The following is a 20166-nucleotide window of genomic DNA, read 5'->3' as shown; positions in this document are numbered from 1 at the left end:
TACAGGATGCGAATAGCTGCGTTACACCACAAAAGGGGATATGGATAGAGATAGCTTTGATACGTTGCGCCCTTTGATGCAATTTCCACTAGGAAGTACATGCTATATCCATACAGTGTGCAGTACGTGCGTCATCGGTGCGTGGCACGGCGCAGCATGTGTGTGGGTGACAAAACTTTCACAAAACAAGCGACTACGACTTGAAACAAGTCTATCAAAATAGATTTTGGGCGTGGATAAAATCGCATCGGAGCGAGGGGACGAAGGTCAGCCTGCTGCTGCGAAAAAGTCGGTACTTTTGTATTGTTGAGATCTTTTCTACATTCTGCTTCGAAATATTTCCAAAGGTGAGTCTATGCAGGATTACTATGATGAGTGCACTTGTAATGCTGTTATTTATAAGTGTTAATAAGTGGTAATAAGAGTGCTCATGTGATGCTGATTATTTCCATTCACCTGTATTGTATTGCCCTCACATTTGCAGAGTGTAGAAACTAGATCGCTTCTCACGTGAAGCAGCTTGTTTGCTGGAGCGATGCTGCTGTTAGCTTACGGTACGCGGTAGCCAGTGGGGCCGCGAACCGAAGTGAGTTGAGGGTGGGTCGCATTGGTCTGTCTGCTCGGCTCACGTATACATTCCACACGTAACACAATAACGTTAGCATGTAGATATACATGTATTGTCTAGCTTATCTCACTGTCAACTGATTTCTGTCGGTAGCAATCTGACAAAGATTTGATATAAATCAATGCATGACTGTACAATTTGTGGTTCACGATTTTGCCCAATTTGTAACGTTAGGTGATGATGGATAGATGTCTAATTTACTCTATTGGATCTAACGTTACTTCATCTCTAAATGGTGTCTATTTTTTCCTTCTTTTTTTTTTTAAACTGTCTATCTGTCTATTTAATAAAAGAATGGGTCACTCACTCATTGATAATTATGTTTACCCAGACAATCCAGAATATTAGGTAGCCCTACTGCTGTACATTTTTTGTTGCTTCTTCGTCTTTTTTTTTTTTCTTTTTAATGGTCACACACTTTCAAAAAGAACTTGCATAGAAAGAAAGGTTTAATAAGACGGCTGAAACTTGAAAGTAGAATTCTAATTCAAAACTTGAATATTCTAAAGTTGTTTTTTTCTCCGAAAAATTTTCTGGGGTGAAATCACATTTGATTGGGATTGGTGTCCTCTTATTAAACCTGTTGATGACGAACTGATTTTGCCATGACACACATATCCCTTAGAGTTAGACACTGCACCGTGACCTGCCCGAGTATTCTCGAGGCTCATCTTCAACGGGTTAAGATCTTTTGGCAAGGTACAGGCCATGGTCAAAATGGAGTGCATCAATAATGTACGTCTGGTGTAGTTTGGTTCATCTCTTGGCACACTTGTAAAGTCTGTTCAGTTTGACCTACCAAATGTGAATGACAAAGAGGAGCCTAGCTAGCTTGACCTTTGCATTGGCGCTCCACGATAAATCTACAGGTATACCAGAGTTGCAGAGTTTGCTGTTATCTAGAAAACAACCTGAAAGAAGCCAGCTGTTAATAGATCATTCTGCTGTACCAAGGTTACATGTCTTTTACAAATGTTTTTTGTTAATAGAATAAAAGAAAAACTACTGTTGCATGTTTTCTGTTCTTAGTATTAAAGTACTGTGCCACTGGAATATGAACAGTGTCTATTTATGTTATGAAAATGTGATGGTACCTAAAAAAATTAGAGCAATTGTAAATTAGACTCAGGGTCTGTTTAATACAATTTAATGAACCAGACTCTAGCTACATGGGACTGGTTGACTGCTCATCACATGAAATTCACAATTGTACCATTTCATGCTTTTACTATCAAGTGGGCAAATCCATCTGCTGTTCCTTCGACATGTGTATAAATACTTGTTTAAGTGGAAAGGTATTATTACCTTTGCCTATTGGAGGAGCTGCAGTAGGTCAAATTTTTAGAGCACAATTCAGGACAAATTTTTGTTCTAGATCTCTCTCAGGGTTTTGGTTTTTCCATGGATCCAATGTACTTGAACAATTGTACATCAGGTATAAAATACATTGCCATAATAAAAAAAAACACACAGTTGAAGTCCTTGGAAATTTGCAACAAAGTTTTGTATGTTGTATGTCAAAAGGGAACATGCCAGCTGAATGCAAGAAAGTTGATAATTACAGAAGAGATTGAGAAAGAGGGAGGAGAGATTTTTATTTGGTTGCACAAGTATGAAAACATTGCTGACTACAAGCTTTGGTTGTTGGTTGTTGCCATTGTGTTCAAATATGTCCAAATATTTCATTTGCATCATGATCAGTGTGCACAAGGTTCCTTACAATTTGCTACTGCCATGGTTCGAGTGATGTTATAGTATAAAGATGAATGGAAAAGATCTATCCTGTAACAATTTGAATTAATGAATGTATAAAGTAGTAGTTTTCTTCACCACCGACTTGCTATTAAAGTCATTTTATCTCCTTTTTTACTCTTCTCTGCAGCCTCCCTGAGTAACAATGGCACGTAAGTACTCAATTTGTCAAGCTGTTCTTTGTAACAATATCACATAAAATAGATTTTAGTAGGAAGAGTAGACACAGATTTTGAAAGGGAGATTACATATGTCCACAATCATGATCCTGCACAAAAAGCAAGTGAGAACATTACTGAGATCCAAACTACAGTAGTCAAAACTGAAAGTCATTTGTCATGAGAAATGAGTTAAGCTGTCGAAAAGGATTAAAGATTGATGTGATGACCTTTCCAGAACTTCCACTTGGTACGCTGCTTAACTTCCATCCTTACGCAGTACGGTATGTCGCCAAAAAATTACAATTGGAATCCTGCATTGATAACTTTCAAAAGATTTTAAAACAATCTTTATGCTTTTTTCAGAGAATGAAACTGTAGTATAACTTTTTACCTACATCTTGCAGAAAACCGCATTCAATTTGATTTAGATGGTCACAGAGAAATGTGGATTGTTGTAAAGTAGGGTCTGTTTCTTCTTAGTTAAGCACTTCCGATGCTCTTGGCATCTATGAATGAAAATATTTTGCTCACAACTGAGAGAACAACTAACAAATTCAAATCCTGTGCATGATGTTGATATGAATATTACGTTAATATTTAAATGTAGATATGGTGACATGTAAGTGTTATTGTTCATGATTATGTTAATGAATAAGAGAAAAATAGAAGAAAACAAGGAGCTCAATCCAATCTTCTATGAGTTGATAATTTGATATCTTTCCTTTAATCTTTCAATTTTCACACCTTAGGATTACCACATGCTTGTAAACTAAAAAAAAAAAAGAAAAAATGCTTTCTTTTGATGTAACAAACATTTTATTAGTTGAAAATGAAAAGAAACAAGCAGTCACTCTTTCAAAAGAGGTATTTTTGTGCGAAAACACAATCAACAACTGTGCCGATTTGTGAACCAATGGACATAATTTAGAGGAAAGAGATTCCTGACATGCTCTACAAAATCTTAATTTCTCTGTGACCACTGAAGCAAATCAAATGGGGTATTCTGCAAGATGTAGGCTCAAAGTTGTAGTTTCATATGTTAAAATTGTAGTTTGATTGATTTACTAGTTAAAGTCAGACTGTGTTGTTTTGTTTTTGTTTGTTTGTTTGTTTTTTGTTGGGGGGCATACAGGGTACAGTCTAATGCTGCTGTATATGAAGAGAGGCAATCATTCAAACTACACTTGATCTTTAATTTCTTTATGGTGTTATAAATCACAGAGGAACAACAGCCAGGAGCATACCCCCCTCCTCAGGCCGGAGCATACCCACCTCCAGGAGCCTACCCACCCGGTGCCCCCGGAGCTCCACCAATGGCGGCCCCGCCTGGCGCCCCCGGCCAGTGGATGCCGGCTCCGCAGGCTCCGCCCAACTGCCCCCCTGGCCTGGAATACTTGACCCAGATTGACCAGCTCCTGGTCCACCAGAAGACTGAGCTCCTAGAGGGTAAGTCAGGCTACAGTAACACCTCATTAACCAGCTCAGGACCAACCTAAGGCCCTATGTGCACCCCCTGCTGCTATATCATGACTTTCCAAGCTCTTTTAGATCTCTTTCGAGCCAAATGCTCCAAAGGGTCAAGTGAGCTATTGTGATCATTCATCGTCCGCTGTCTGTCATGCATTGTTCCTCATCCGTCGCCCTAGAACTTCAACTCCTTCATGAAAATCCCAGGATGTATTTTCACCAAACTTGGTACGAAACATCCCTTGGGCGATAGGATTTCAAATGGACACAATTGCGCACGATGCCCTCGCCCATGGGGGACCTTAGGGGCCCCCCAAATTAAGGTATCTTTCAAACACTTTTTTCTAGAATCAGGAACTGTTGCTTCAAGTTTGTTTCATGTCAGATTCAGGGATGGCTCTATAGGGGCCCAATAGGGGGACCGTAATGGGAGCCAAGTCTTAGGCCAAGCATCTTGTAAAACCTTCAGGCTGTCAGAAACAGCCTTTATTTCAAGGTTAAGTGTCAATGTACTGTGTACAGTAAACAAGTGCAGTGTCTGAGAATGAGACTATGCATGTTACAATTGTTATCGATAGTATAGTATATAACCCTGTGAGGTTAAACACAAACAAACAAACAAATAAACAAACATTGTGAGTAGAGCAAGTATGAATGAGAGTTGTACTGAATAAACATGCAAGAACCCAGCAGAAATGTTGAGATTTTGTCATTCAGTATGGACTCTGTCCAGTTTTATTTGTTAGATGGATGAATAACATTGAAACCAATGTGATTCCCCCAAACTTCAACAGCAGTATACAAACCTGTACATTGGACACTCCCATGCAGTGCAGCGGTGCCACAGTCCTTATTGTACACGTGTATATGAGGGCGAGTGTGATACTGTATGTCATCAGGCCTAAACTGGGAATGTTTCACAATCCTATGTCATTGACAGTCAATATCAGAACATCTGTGCCAAACTTAACATTCACGTCAGCAGATATGCTGCGTGACAAATGAAGTGCAAATTGTATACTGTGTATAGTAAAATGTTTGAGTGTCATTGATTGACAAATTGTGCATTGTGCAATGTATAGTTTCCTGTGGTGTAAAAATGACCAAATAGTGAAAAGGTTGTCAAAACAATGAAAATGCAATGGAAGATTTAGTTGTGGGTAGTTTGAGTTGCAAGATAGAAAAATAATGTAAGCAAAGCACAAAACTAGAATGTTTCAGAGATAGTTAGTTACTCAGAGGAAAATTCATCCTAAAAACTATCTGTCACTAGGGTCTGTTACGTTTGATATCCTGTTGCTCGTCTCTCCCTGTCTTTCTGACTCTTTCTGTCTTTTTCTCTCTCCTTTCTTTCTCTTTCTTTCATTCTTTTTCTCATACTCTCTCTTTCTTTCTTTATCTCACTGTCTCTCCCTGTCACTTTCTTTTTCTTTCTTTTAGGAGGGGGAGGGAGTGGGGCAGATAGTTCTAAAGGGTGGTTGGTGGTAATTGAATTGATTACTACCCACTCTTCCTTCAGATAAACATTGTACATTATAACTCTTTTTCCAAAGATATCAAGTACAGAAAGTATCATTGCACCAAAACCTTCCGTGGAGGCCAGTTCTTTGATTTCCCTCAGTCATTGCATAAAACTTTTAATTCCTCTTTGTAAACTAGAATTGTACATTTGTATGCTCTTTCATATTTCAGAAGTACAATAGTTTGTTATAATCTCAAAAAAAAAAAACAGAGAAAAGAAATAGAATCTGAAGCCACATATCTCAACCAAAACTATACCATCCTTTTAAAGGGGAAATCCAGTCCAAATATAAGTTAGTCTGATAAGAAAGAGTAAAATATTACAAGTTCAATGGGAAAATTTAGATCGAACTCGGATGAACAATAAGGAAGTTATGACATTTTGAAGTTTTGCTATTTTTTTTTTTTTTTTGGAGGGGGTGGGGCAACTGTTCTTGAACAGTCAATATGAATTTATGCAAATGGCAAAGGGAGTACTGTATATACGCCAAATATTTCGCGAGGTTTTTATTTTCTCGAATTTCGCGAGTCAGGTGCTATTTGCGAAATTAAAGACACACGAAAATATTGACTCTGATCCCGATGTGAATGTGACGTATGCGTGTACACTTCTTCGTTAAGTACAGGACTCCACGATCGCGAATTTAAGCACTCGCGAAATCGTCGGGAAGTCCTGATTCGCGAAAATTTAGACTTGCGAAATATATGGCGTATACAGTATGTCATCCCCTCACAACTTACCATATGCAGTGTAGTTTGTACATATACAATTTTGAAATTTCCAGATTTTGATTCAAACTCAATTATGCCTGAGGCTCAAATCCTCGTATATCTAACTGATCGCTATTCTGAAGTTATTCAACCAGGAATAACATCATGTTTCAGACTTCAATGACAGAAACATTTCGGCATTTTTTTTTCCACGATCAATGGAAAATTGTGAGGGTATGACATGGTTCGCTCACTCATTTGCATTGTATTCATATCCACTGTACAAGAACTGTTTTGCAGAAATTAGGACAACTTAAAAATGTCATAACTTCCATATTTTTCATCCGATATCAGTCAAAGTTTTACTGTTGAACTTGTAAGATTTTACTCTTTTTATCAGATACAACATTTGTAACTTATATTTGGACTGGCTTTCCCCTTTAAAGGGATCGTATAGTTTTGGTTGAGACCTAATTTCAGGTTTCTTACATTTTTTGGTGAGATAATGAGAAACCTCTTATGAATTATGAAAGAGCATGGAATTCCTCATGTGGAATTCAAGGTTTATTTGATGAAAATTGGTTTTGAAATGGCTGAGATATCCAAAACAGAGTGATTCTAATAAAGTGTTGGACCCACATTTTATTTCGATCACTTTGTTTTACTTTGTTTTTGGATGTTTCAGTCTTTCAAAACTCAATTTTCATCAAATAAACTTTGAATTCCTCTTAAAATGGTATGCTCTGTGCTACTTCATAAGTGTTTTCTTGATATCTCGCAAAAAGTTAAAAGCCCAATTCTCATCTCCACCAATACTGTACCATCCCTTTAAAGAGTAACCTTATAGAGGAAAGTGGGAAGAGAAGGTTACCGCCATGACCATCCGCCTGTCACTAATATCTTTGGCACCCCTTTCCTTTTAATATTGGTAGGAGCACCATTTCCTTCTTTATGCACATGTGTGTGTCTGTTGTATCCATCATAACACATGTATTGAATGACCTATATTTGACAGGTCTGGTATCAGAATTGACAAAATCTTCTGGGCTAGTGTGAGCCTTGTATTTTGAGTTGACTGCCCTGAGTGGTCTGATTCATAATCTGTTCAGCCAGTTTCTGGGAAAAAAATGATCACTGAGTGGGGATTTAAAATATGTTATTGGTTTTATATGACACTATTTGTAGGCATCAATATTTTTATGTTTGAACTATCTGCAGTCTAAACATTATCAGTGTGTCTCATCTAGTGTTAGTGTCAAGTTTCAGAATATCAGTAGTAATGCCAAAAAGATTAAACGGTGGGAAACTAATTAATTAATGTGACATGCAGCACGTGAGGGCTGGCACAAACGGCGAGATAGTTTGAGTGGTGACAGTGGCTGGAAAGATTACAGGACGGAATCCAACGAGAGGTGGAAAGGGATGAAATTGCCTTTTCCCTGATTGAAGCCAATTTGAATTCTGTGATGCTTAAAATATCACAGAGAGGGTAGTTCATGATTGCATGAATCTCAGGGGTGGTGGTGGGTGGGGGGGGGGGGGGGGGAGGGGGTTCAGAGTATGAAAACATCTTTTTTATGATCATATTTTTAAAATATGTTTTTAATGAATTTCGGGGGTTTTACAGACTGCTCAGACACTGAAAGGACTGACCTTGGCAACTACTATTGAATGGCAAACAGCATTCCATAATACAAAGCTGTTCATACCAGTTGGAATGTGCTGTGCTGTGCAAGAGCTACCATACAGTATGAATGTGCATATGTGTGCAACACACCTTGAAGGATGAACAGATAATATCAACCTAAAGTTCCATCTCCTTGAAATTTTTAACCCATCAAGGACAAGTTGATTTTGCTGGAAGATGCATTTTCCATACACCTGCCCGAGTATACTCGGGACTACCAGTAATCTTAAGCAAGCCAATCGTCGATCGAGTCATATCTGTCATACTGGGAATGCACTATACAGAACAGGGCACGAACTCAAAATCTGAAAATTGCTCAAGACCATATTTGACCCATTCTCATGTGGTTTTAGAAACATGTTTGGAATTAATGAACTTGACACAAGTCTGCTTTGAGACTGACAAAAAGAAGTTGATTACAGGTACAGTACCATGTAGCCTGCTCCAAAATGCACTGACGAACGAGTTCTTCTGCTAGTATGAAACAGTTCTCTGTAGTGAGAATTATTAATTACCAGTTTTCCATACCACTTTCCTGTGTATGCGAACAGGGTGTTGAAAGAAGTGCAACTTACAACTCTCAGATGACCATGGGATTGTGATCAGGGCATTGAAATCCAATCTGTGAAAATGAGGCTTTTATACTCCGTGCCAAGCTGTGGTACCTGATACCATACAGTACAACTCGTTTTGAACTGAAGCCATTATAAGATAATGTGCTTTTCTTTGTGGTGACTGGTGTACGTGCAATTATTTTGTCGTGTACCTGTCTGTGTAGTACTCAGCAAACACGTTCTTGTCAATCCACTGTCAGTCTGATTCTTTCACCCTTTCCACTTACAGTAATTGCCATTAAATCAACCCAAGTACAGAATGGAAGCTATTGACCTATTGCATGAAATACTGAGCATTCTCCTTTCATCAGACACGCCAGATTGATACTGAAACTTTTATGGGAACCGGTCTGCGCTTTAAGGCCATGAGGATAACTGGTATTTGATGGCCTGTTATTTGAAGGAAAGTGTCTATGATGAGCCACCATGAGCAAATTATCAAGCCACCGAAGGGAAAGATTAGTTGTGAAAAAAAAGAAAGAAAAAAAGCCAAGATCATCATTACCAGCTGAGGGGTTTAGCAGATTTGAGAATTTTGATCTGGGTTAGTTTTATTTTGTGGACTTTGTTTTGTTTGATTCAGGTCTGTTATTTTTCTCTTCAAAAAAGAAAGAAAGAGGAAAAAAAAAACCAACAACAAGTGATATGAATTTTTTAATCCCAAATATGAGATTCAGTTTGATAATAAAATCAGCAAAAAAAAAGAAAAAAAAAAGGAAACAGACAACATTCAATGTAGGCCTACATGTACATTTTACATGGTACAAGCTTTTACCTTCTTTAGTTTGCGGTATGATGGGAAGTCGGGAGCACTGAAAGGCACTGGTATGCAGTCATTCACAACTCTGTGCCAATTGAAGTGAAATGGAGCAGAAACGGCTTTTGTGACATTTACAAGTAGCCAACTGATGAATGTCAATGACTGTAGTTGATTTTTTAACTTTTCCATGGGGCATTCTTGTTGAGATACAATGCATGTAGAATGTATATAAATGACTCAATCTCACGTACGGAACAAGTTTGAAGAGAATGACTTGTTCCCAACTAATATTTTGTGTCATAATTATATGCTTCTGAGTAGTGAGCCCTCTGCCTAGCAGTCAATCCATTGTAACATCCATGAAAGCATGCTTTTGAAACCTGCTCCGGAAACACTTTGCTGGTTGAACTGTAAAACCAGAAATGTATACTTTCATGAAACTTTCATGAGTTTTGCAAGGGGTCAAGAGTTATGAAAGTAAAAATGCATGCAAAAGTGTGTATCTACACAATGCATTGAATGCTAGGGTTGGCGATTCGCAAAAGCTTCATGCTGCAAACGCTTCTGGGCTTTAATACAGTAGTCATAGGTATACACTACAACTGCACTGATAAGGATTTTGTTGGGGGGAAAAAGGCCCTCCTTTAAAGTACTAATAATATGACATGCTCTGTTAAGCCAGTAACTGGATGAGTCCCAAGAGAAAACATGACTCACCCCATGAAGGGAGCATGGAGTGATCCGGAGGAGCCCCGCTGAAGGATGGACAGGTCTGTCGGTTGCCATGGTAACATTAGTGGCTCTTCCCTGGAAATGTGGCTGCCCTTCATGCCCTGGCAAATACTGGGGGATGATGAAGAAAAATGCCTCCGGCTTAAGGGGGAGGGGGTTGGGGGGGGGGGGGGAGGAGAATAGAAAGGTCAATATTTTGATTGTGATCTAGCTTTATGCATTCATTACTATCATGGAGTTACTCTATACCACACTGCATGACTGACTGTTCATGCTTTTTTTTTTCTGAGCTACTATATTTCAGAAATGCATTAGCCAAAACGTGATGATGATTATGATAATGATTGTGATGATGAATGGTACTGATTATGATGATGATAATGATGATGTTCAGGATACTGGCGCTGTCATGGTGAGGTAGAAAGTGGATTTATGAGACAAGACACACTCACATTAAAATGTCAGTTTTCTACGAGAGTAATAAATCGCATTGCTCATCCCAAATGGCAACTACCCTCAGCAAACTTGCAAATTCAGTCAATAATGTTCAAGAAAACCACTACTATGTGTACTACTACTACTACTGCTACTAGTGTACTAAGTACTACTAACTACTACTACCACTACTACTACTACTACTACTACTACTACTACTACTCACTACTACTTCTACAGGGGAGGTTGACTTTCTGAAAATGACATGACATTCTTCTGCTTTAATTGCATGCATAACACGACTCATAAAAGTTCTCGGTTGCGGAGGTATCGATGATTTTAAGAGAGAATGTCGAGTGGTCTAGGAAACCGGCATTTTGAGAAAACTGCCTTCAAAGTTTTCCTTGCGATGCAATCATGATAAAGGGGAGGTGAGACAGTTTTCACCTGTTGACAATTTAGAAGGTATGCCCCTAGTAATCTGTGATGTTCATTCAAGCTTAGCGCCAGTGGTCTATGCACAACCAATCAGTAAACCAGGATGCCATACACTTAACAATAAGATCACTCGCTCATTGTTAGGGTTGGAGTCTATCTGTGGTGCTAAATCCAAGTCTTTGGACACGATTCTGCTCTGTTCAAACTTGGAAAATCATGGCCCTGAAAAATGCTAATTACACCTTCCCTTTCCTGTGATCTTTTAGCTTCAAAATTTTGGCAGATGATAGATGAAACTACAAAATTATATCGAAAACAGAAAGTTGATGGTTTTAACCTATTTTGATGATCTGATTTTAAACTCAGATTTTCTTGGGCACAGCCGCCAGCAACTTTTGGATCCTTTTGACGTGGCGGGTCACAAATTATCACCAATTTTCATACAGTGCAGTATACATGTATTTCATTTACAATACATTGTAGTTTTAAGGATACATTGTCCCCTTGTATTATTAAAGCTGGTTTGTGTTCAATGGGATTTGCGCTGATGGTTACTGTCACTATTGATACTTTTCCACGCAGTATGAATCCATTGTTCGCAATTCGTGTTCAGCTAATCGACTGGAATCCAAATTGCTGTCGCGCAATCTCGGCTGATTGTCGAAGTGAGTGGGTCCTGACTGGTGGTACTCTATGGCAGGATTTACATCAGATGTTGCCAAACCTATCAAGATCACTTGCTGTAAAAACGCTTGTGAATATTTGATAGACAGTAATGATTGTTCAGATGTCAGGGTCAGTTTTCCCCAAGTTTTTTTTTTGTTTTTTTTTTAATGGATGTCTAACTAGCTGCATACAAAAGACACGCCATAGGCCCTGTATTATATACATGTATGTCCATTGTTGAGCTGCACTCATGGTGAAGAGGGCTGATTTGTACGGATGATGTTCGTTATTCCGAAGGTTTGGTAATCCAACAGTAAATTTTGTGATTCCAAAGGTTTGCTTTTCCAAAACACACAGATTCCGTACATACCTAGATGTTTAATCCAAAAGTCAAATAGAGTTCACTAATCCCAACACTTGTGGCATTATTCAAGTCTTAAAACGAAAGAAGGTCCTTTATTCTGAAGGTTTGTTCAACTGAGAATGAAAAAAAAAGGTACTGTATGTACAAATGAACATTGGATGGAATTACGAACCTTGTTTCATGTTTTGATTAATGAACCTTTGTTATATAGTGGACCTTATTTCATTCTCAGATTAACAAACTTAATATAGAACATCAAATCTCACTTCATTTTTGGAATTCAAAATCTTCAGAGTAAGAAACCTTCAGAAAAAGGAAGTGCAAATAGTGTGTACTAATAAGCAATGTAAAAAATCACTTTGTATAGCCTACATATTTTTCAATTGCTGATCCCTTTCATAGGTAATTCAGTGAATGTTCGGCTATATCAGATGATTTATGAATGTCAGAAGTATGGTGTCATAACATTTTATCGGCATGGAAATTTGTTGTATTGAACCTCGTGAAGCCTAAGTATCTGCGAACATAATGGTTGCTAACGATGCTCATACCCGGTTCCAACCCACTGCCCAGAGCCACATGCAAGGGTATTTTGTTTGGGACCAGCATGTCAGCACTGAGCTATAATAAAAGACTGTGACATCATCATTTCAGTACTCTAGACACGATAGAAACATGTTTCATGCAAAGAAATCTCAGCAATTTTCTAATCCATAGTGCATCTGAAAGAAGAATTGAGTCATTGGATCTCCCAAAGATATTTCTCAAAATCGCAATAAATCGCTGTTTGTGTGGAAGTACTTTGGAATCGAGGTTGCCTTGGTTCTACACGTAGGTGTGTGTGTTTGTTGTAGTCTGAATGATCCTGACCTCAAAGGCATGTTTGAGTAGGCGGAGCCTGGCTTGAACTTCTTTCACTTTTGCCTGGACAAACTTGTGTGTTCTCTACATGTACTTGTATAAGCTGTGTGTATAGTGCTCTTGTGTATACTTGTAGTGTACACACCTCCCATATGATGTACAATACAATGTACGTCACTTGCAAGGAGCTGTGCGTTTTGACTGACAGATCGTGAAGTCAGTGACACAGCTACTGAATAGAATGCCCCTCCCCCTTTTTCTTGGGGGGGGGGGGGGGGGAGGAGGGGAGGACTACAATTTGTATCTTCTGCGCCTTGTGAATAGACCAGACTTTGACTCACGACACAATTGGACAATTTTCTAATGCATGCAAAATTTATTGATATTTTTCTTGGACAAAGGACCTAGTAACCATGCAGCTATTGCCTCCACTGGTACACTTACACTACATATCAGTGCATTAATTCCATACTGTGAATGCTCTTTGCCTGCATTTGTTGTTGCTATGTAGGGCAAGCTTAATAGTTGTCAGGAAAAGTTTTTTTTTTTTTTTTTTTTAAATTAGGTATGCATAAGATTTTGATGTGTTAGCCAAGTGGTGTAGGAGAAATGTGTTTCAGAAAAGTGATTGCAAAATATTTGGTAGTCAGAAGATGGACTTTGTTAAAACTGTCCACACATACAGTATATCACCGCAGACAATGACTTGAAGCAGGTTTCAACCAACCTTTGGCAGCCATTAATGGTACATGTACATAGGTCATATGGCCAAAGGAGTTGTCACTTTGTCTTTGTGACTTGGTGATTAATGTTGGCCATTACCAAGGTAATACAATGCCTGGAACCTAATGTCATTTTTGTCTCGCCCACCGGAGGTGAAGGCGAGACTAAGGGATCCAAATGGCGTCCGTCCGTCGTCCGTCGTCCGTCGTCCATCACAAATGTTAAAGTTTACCTGCAAGACTCTCTTATGATGCATAACTTGGCTACTTGTTACAGCAATGGCAGCCACACTTGGGTGATAGAAGCACTAGGGGTATCTTCATGTTATGGTGTTGTCAGAGGTCATGTGATGATGTCAAAGGTCATTTGAGGTCATATATTAAAGAGTATGTGCAAGACTCTCTTTTCTATGTTAAAGTTTACCTGCAAGACTCTCTTTTGACAAATAACTTCACATAAGTTGCTTGGATTACAACCTAACTTGGGTCATAGATGCACTATGGGTACCATCATGTTATGGTGCCATTGGAGGTCACAGGATAAGGTCAAAGGTCATTTGAGGTCATACGTTAAAGTTTACTTGCAAGACTCTCTTATCACATGTAACTCGACACATGTTGCTACAATGGCAATCAAACTTGGGTGATGGATGCACTGGGGGTACCTTCATGTTATAGTGCCGTAAGAGGTCACATGATAAGGTCAAAGGTCATTTGAGGTCATACGTTAAAGTTTACTTGCAAGACTCTCTTATCACACGTAACTCAGCACATATTGCTACAATGGCAATCAAACTTGGGTGATGGTAGATGTCTCTTGGGAAGTTGAAGGTAACCACAAGGTCAAAGGTTACAGACAGGGGTCAACGAACTTTTAGGGCCCAATGTTAAGTTTTTAGGGCGCATTTCGTTTATGGCTCATAACTTTTGATCCCTTTGTCCGTTTGTGACCAAACTTGGATGGAAGATGTCCCTTGAGGAGGTGAAGGTCGTCACAAGATCAAAGGTCACAGACAGGGGTCAACAAACTTTTAGGACCCAATGTTATGTTTTTAGGGCGCGTTTTGATTGTGGCTCATAACTTTTGATCCCTATGTCCGTTTGTGACCAAACTTAGACGGTAGATGTCCCTTATGGAGTTAAAGGTCATCACAAGGTCAAAGGTCACAGAAAGGGGTCAACAAATTTTTAGGGCCCAATGTTAAGTTTTTATGGCGCGTTTTGATTATGGCTCATTACTTTTGATCCCTTTTTCCGTTTGTGACCAAACTTGGATGGTCCCTTAGGGTGTTGAAGGTCACCACAAGGTTAAAGGTCATAAGCAGGTCAATTAACTTCTGGGAGATATAAAAACTATTAATTCCTTGTACGCGAATGGGCGAGACACAATTTGGCGATTGCCTTGTTGACAGTCAAAAATTACAGTGTACCTCAATTTAGATGACTCTGAACTTTTAACATTATCTCTCACACTAACAGAGACTCCAACCCCAAGCACCCTCTGATCTGGAGATTCTCCCGCCCGAAACCCCTAGCAAACGGGAGACTCCAAGTTGATGTGTGCGAAGCGCGAAGTCCCTAGGATTCTAGATGTTCTCTGGTGCTATCTAAGGCTTATTTTTTCAATATACGATAGAAATAAGTAAGAAATCCTTTCCACCGGGAGACACAGAGCCAGGGCGGGAGAAATCAAATCTCAAACGGGAGAACGGGAGATTGTGCAAAAATGGGCTTTCGGCGGGAGATCTCCCGTCGAAAACGGGAGAGTTGGAGTCTCTGCACTAAATGTTCAAACTACACCCTGCTATTAAAGGTACTGCATGTGTGTACATGTGTAAGCATTGTTTCCTGTCTGGAAAATCTGAGCTTCGTAGTGTCTTATGTTGCCAGTTTCTTTGATGTTGTGTAAAAGTGAAATTATGCAACTTCATAGGAACTAATCCTCAAAGTTGTTTGCATCCTCGAGGTTAGGATCACTGTCTGAAACTATTGACAAAAATTTTGATAGTACACTGTACATGCTTTCAGAATATTGTTGTATTTTATCGCATTCCAAATTTGAAGGCTGTAAAAATTTAAAGCACAGTCCAATCATCTGAAAGTGACGTTATATCTTTTGGGTCTGTTGCCACAGAACACACTGATTCAGTTTGTAGGGTACAGTGTACATGTACAGTGTAGTCATGTGATTGTGGTGCACACAAAAATGCCTCTTTTTATCAGGCATATTACTGATTTCCAAATTTTGGGTTTTATTTTATTTGTGCTGTTTTCTTTGACATTCTTAACCACAGAGGATATTAAAGAATGCAGTTTTGCTATGATTCATTTTGCAGAGTACATTAAAAAAGGATGTACACGTACATAACGCTGTGCCCCCCCCCAAAAAAAAAAAAAACATTGTTGTGGTCTATGGTTAGAGTCTACAAAGCAATAAAATGTACAACTGTATTATATAATACAGACAAAATCAGCCGTAAAGTTCCGTGTATAAGACGCACCCATGTATAAGACGCACCCCTACTTTCGGACCTAAAATTAAAAAAAATAAATAAATAACACGAAAATTTCCACGCAAATATTGCAAGTGTCATACATATTATTTCAGCTCAAAATTTCCCTAGAATGCAGCATGAATTTGCTCTATTTTTCGTTTCCTTTTATATTTTCTTTTAACGGTATTCATCGGGCATCGGCAAAATATGGAAGACGCAAAATGCGAGACTTGTCTCGGTACTCACTTGCTATTGTTTCGCCTTTCAATGGTGGTACATGTGTCATGCATATCGTACTCATGAGTGTACAGTACGATCTTTGCTGTCATACATAGCAGAGGGTGTCTCGCATATTGACGCATGTCAGACTGGAAGGTTCATTACGAAAAATAAGAAAAAACATCAACAAGTGTAGCAGAGGGATCATACGGCAAGACGTACGGTGCATACGGTAATTACACTCATGCACTGTTACCAGTAACAATGTACATGCTTGTATCATATGCACAGTGCTAACCTGTTGCAAAAGGCAGCTCACTATAATTTCAGCACACGCACACAGAGAGCAATGGACTTGCTCACACAGCGCGCAACGGGCAAGCGCGCTTCGATCCGATTGCTGTGTGCACGCGAGTCCATTGCAAAAGCCTCTCTGCAGCTGCTGCCTTTGCCAAAGACTTGCTAGCTAGCTAGCTAGCTACAGTGTAGCTATGCTATCCTAGCTGGCCTCGTGAAATGAAGAGCAAACGAACGACATGGATATGCATGCATGCTTCACACATCGTTCATATTTACGGTGACATAGTGTCGATCCTACTCCGTATTTTACAGCTTTTGTCTATAGCCATATTGATACTATTACATTGATAAGTTTTACGGTATCGGTAATTTAGTAATGATACCTATACATCGCGTATTCCAGCTACTAGGTTGGCTGTTGGTAGCTTGGTAGACTGACATCGGTAGCATACAGCAGTGCTGTTACAGCTGTTGTCTATGGCCAGATTGATACATCGTTACTGCACAAGGCCGATGTAAGTTTATCTCGTATTTGCAGCTTTTGTGTGTGTCCAGATTGAAAGATCGCTCATTTATCCGTAAGTTTTAGTGATTGCTTACCTTCCAAACGTCAATGGGCATACATGGCCCCAAGTTGGCCTTATAAAATTGGGTGTACATGACAGATTTTTTTGCGTGATTGGACCCGTGTATACGACGCACCCCCGATTTTCAATGTTTTCCAACGAAAAAATAGTGAGTCTTATACACGGAACTTTACGGTATGTCACCATATGGTCATAATTATCTTTATAGTGCATATTTATGCAAAAGTTTACTCAGTTTTATGCCAACCTGATCTATTTCTTGTGCTGCACTGTCTATCCAAAAGTAACTTTTTTTTTCTGTGACACTTTGTAAATACCCCCTCTACAACTTGTTTGCACAACTGAGTTAAGCCACACCCACTGTAAATTGGTCAACAGTGCCGAGTTACTCATCCATTTCAGACTAAATGAGGCCTGCTCTCTACTTTAATTGTCATTTAAAAAAGAGCCAACTGTAAATGTGAATTTTGTCATGAATGTTAATGTTCAGACTGAAAAAAACAACAACAAACAAAACAAACAAACAAACATGTACATTGGTTTAGGCCTAGTTTTTCATCAGCTTGAGGCAGTTGTTATTTAAGTTATGGTTCTAAAATCTATCAAAACATTAGCTACTTGTACCATGATTTCAGAGCATGGTTAACAACTTGATGTACACTGTATGTATTAATATAAATTTTCATTTGCTGCATTTATTTATTTTAACATTTATTTCTATATAGCAAACAATTTATGTAACTGCAGATATCATGTTGATAAGTTTGACCATGCTGGGGGCACAAAGTAAGGAACTTTAATGGTGAGAGTGCCTTGAACGTAATGAGTATATGCAGTAATATGCAAAATTTTGAGAGATGAAGATATAGAAACAAGAGATGCGACAAGAATATGGACAGAGACAGAGATACATGCTTGTATACATAAGGACAATGACATTGACATGGACATGAACACAGAGTTACATGTAGTATTATACAATTGTAACAATTGCAGGAAAGACATGGAACATTACAGACCTGCCTGGCAAGGGGAGGAGAGTTATAGAATGGAAAATAGCCATCCCGGCAAGAAAACCATGCACACAAAATGATTCTACTTCATATACATGTAATCTGTGATGGTCTCCTGTAACATTGAATAGATTTTTACTGTCATTGTGTGTCAGTGTGGCTTAGACATATTATACAGCTAATGTACAGTACCTCCCCATGGTTGCCTTCATATCGAAGGTCATCTACAGTACTTACATGATACACAGGGTCAATATAACAGTGCATAATATATAAAGGTTGACTGTAGCACTAGCAGCTCTAATGGCAATATCCCATCATGTGAATACCATTTTCCTGCAGTAACTGTCGCAAAGGTAGGAAGTCATTGAATTAACATTAATACATGGGATTATAAAAGACATTAGTACCACATACCAGCCAGAACAAAAAAACCCAAAAGAAAAAAGAATGACAACAACAGTCAGTTGCTTGGGGGGGGGGGGGGGGGGGGGGGGGGGGGGGAGGGAGAATACTGCTTTTATTGAAAGAAATGAAAAATGGAAATAATGGGGGCTCATGCACCCCCCCCCCCCCCCCCTTTACAGAATTCCCGGATCCACCTTTAATTGAGATATCAACAAGCAGTCTAGAGATCTATAGTATATTTATTATAAAGCTAATTGTCCATTCCTTTTTGCTTTTCCGGTCTGCGTCAGTCATGATCTACTATTGTCATTAGTCCCCCCCCCCCTTTTTTTTTTGTAGTCTTAATTTTTTAAGAGGTTGGTGAGTTCAATATTATGTATTATAGCAGTGTAGATTTTTGATACATGTATTCCATGGATCCAACTTGCCATTGGTTTGACTTATGGATGTCTCTTTTTCCCACAATTCCAAATAGGGTCCTTTGGGTGAGGAAGAACGAGCAAATGTGAATTTCCAGAAGTTTCCTACATATTTGGGATAAAAACTGATATTTGTTTTCTTATGTTGATTCATTTGTCTACAATTACTTTTATAATGGGAGAGGAACAAGCAAGCTCAGTTTGCAGGGGTTTTTCCCATTTTCATGCAAAAATGGGAAGAAAAAATGTGGCAGACAAGTGATTAGATCAAATTCAGTGAATTTAGTTTCTCATTTGGCGATCTCTTGTCAATAATACTCATACAATACTGTACATGTAGCTTAATTTTCTTCTAAAACACAATTTTTTTCTGATTCTTCTAAAACATAGCGATAAAGTTGTAAGTCCTCGTACATTTGCTTCATCATATTTTTGTAATGCGTCAATTCCTCAAAAACTATTTGTCAGTTTTCTTTAATCCGTAGCCAGTTGGAAACTACGTTAGCTGACTAGTTTGCATATCATTATCAAATTCCTCTTATCCACTGGTAAAAATGAAACTTTTCTACTATTGTACTGAAGTGCTGTGGTTGTAGCAGAGACTCCAACCCAAAGTACCTTCTGATCTGGAGATTCTCCCGCCTGAAACCCCTAGCAAACGGGAGACTCCAACTTGATGTGTGTGAAGCGCGAAGTTCCTAGGGTTCTAGATGCTCTCTGGTGCTATCTAAGGCTTATTTCTTCGACATACGATAGAAATAAGTAAAAAATCATTTCCAACGGGAGACATAGAGCCAGGGCGGGAGAAATTAAATCTCAAGCGGGAGAACGGGAGATTTTGCAAAAATGGGTTTTCGGCGGGAGATCTCCCGTCGAAAATGGGAGAGTTGGAGTCTCTGTTGTAGATTGGTAGCAAGTCGAAAGACACCATAACCATGTGTGCGCAAACTCAGTCTTTTCGTACAATGTATGTGAGAACTAGAGAAGGTGCTTGTAATTCACAAGAATTTGAAAGATTAGAATGATCTTTGGGCATAAGTTGGTTGGGCTCAGCATATTCAGAGCAGAAAACAAAACAGAAAAAAAAAACAAGCCAGACTAGAGAGAGAAAAATGTTAAACAATATCTACAGAGTCTCTTAATGAACTTTTCACAAATATTTGCTGTTCAGGTGTAGACACACACATGGTAAAGTGCCAGTTTCAT

General features: G+C 38.9%; 1 protein-coding gene across 2 annotated transcripts in view; it reads left to right on the top strand.

The window, feature by feature from the left end:
• The first annotated feature begins 239 nt into the window (after positions 1-239).
• LOC139727616 (phospholipid scramblase 1-like) overlaps positions 240-20166 on the top strand; it is a 53871-nt gene continuing 33944 nt past the window's right edge. For both annotated transcript variants that reach the window (XM_071638598.1, XM_071638599.1), the window contains exons 1-3: positions 240-347; positions 2511-2532; positions 3763-3987. In XM_071638598.1, the coding sequence (XP_071494699.1) occupies positions 2526-2532; positions 3763-3987 (232 nt within the window). In that variant the 5' untranslated portion in view covers positions 240-347; positions 2511-2525. The remainder of the gene's footprint in view (positions 348-2510; positions 2533-3762; positions 3988-20166) is intronic.

This window comes from Diadema antillarum, unplaced genomic scaffold (genome assembly GCF_040938485.1).
Source record: "Diadema antillarum isolate AM-2024a unplaced genomic scaffold, OU_Dant_1.0 seq00000136_RagTag, whole genome shotgun sequence".
NCBI classification, from domain to species: domain Eukaryota; kingdom Metazoa; phylum Echinodermata; class Echinoidea; order Diadematoida; family Diadematidae; genus Diadema; species Diadema antillarum.
The sequence above is the reverse complement of the archived record's forward strand: the minus strand, read 5'-3'. Positions and strand labels throughout refer to the sequence as shown.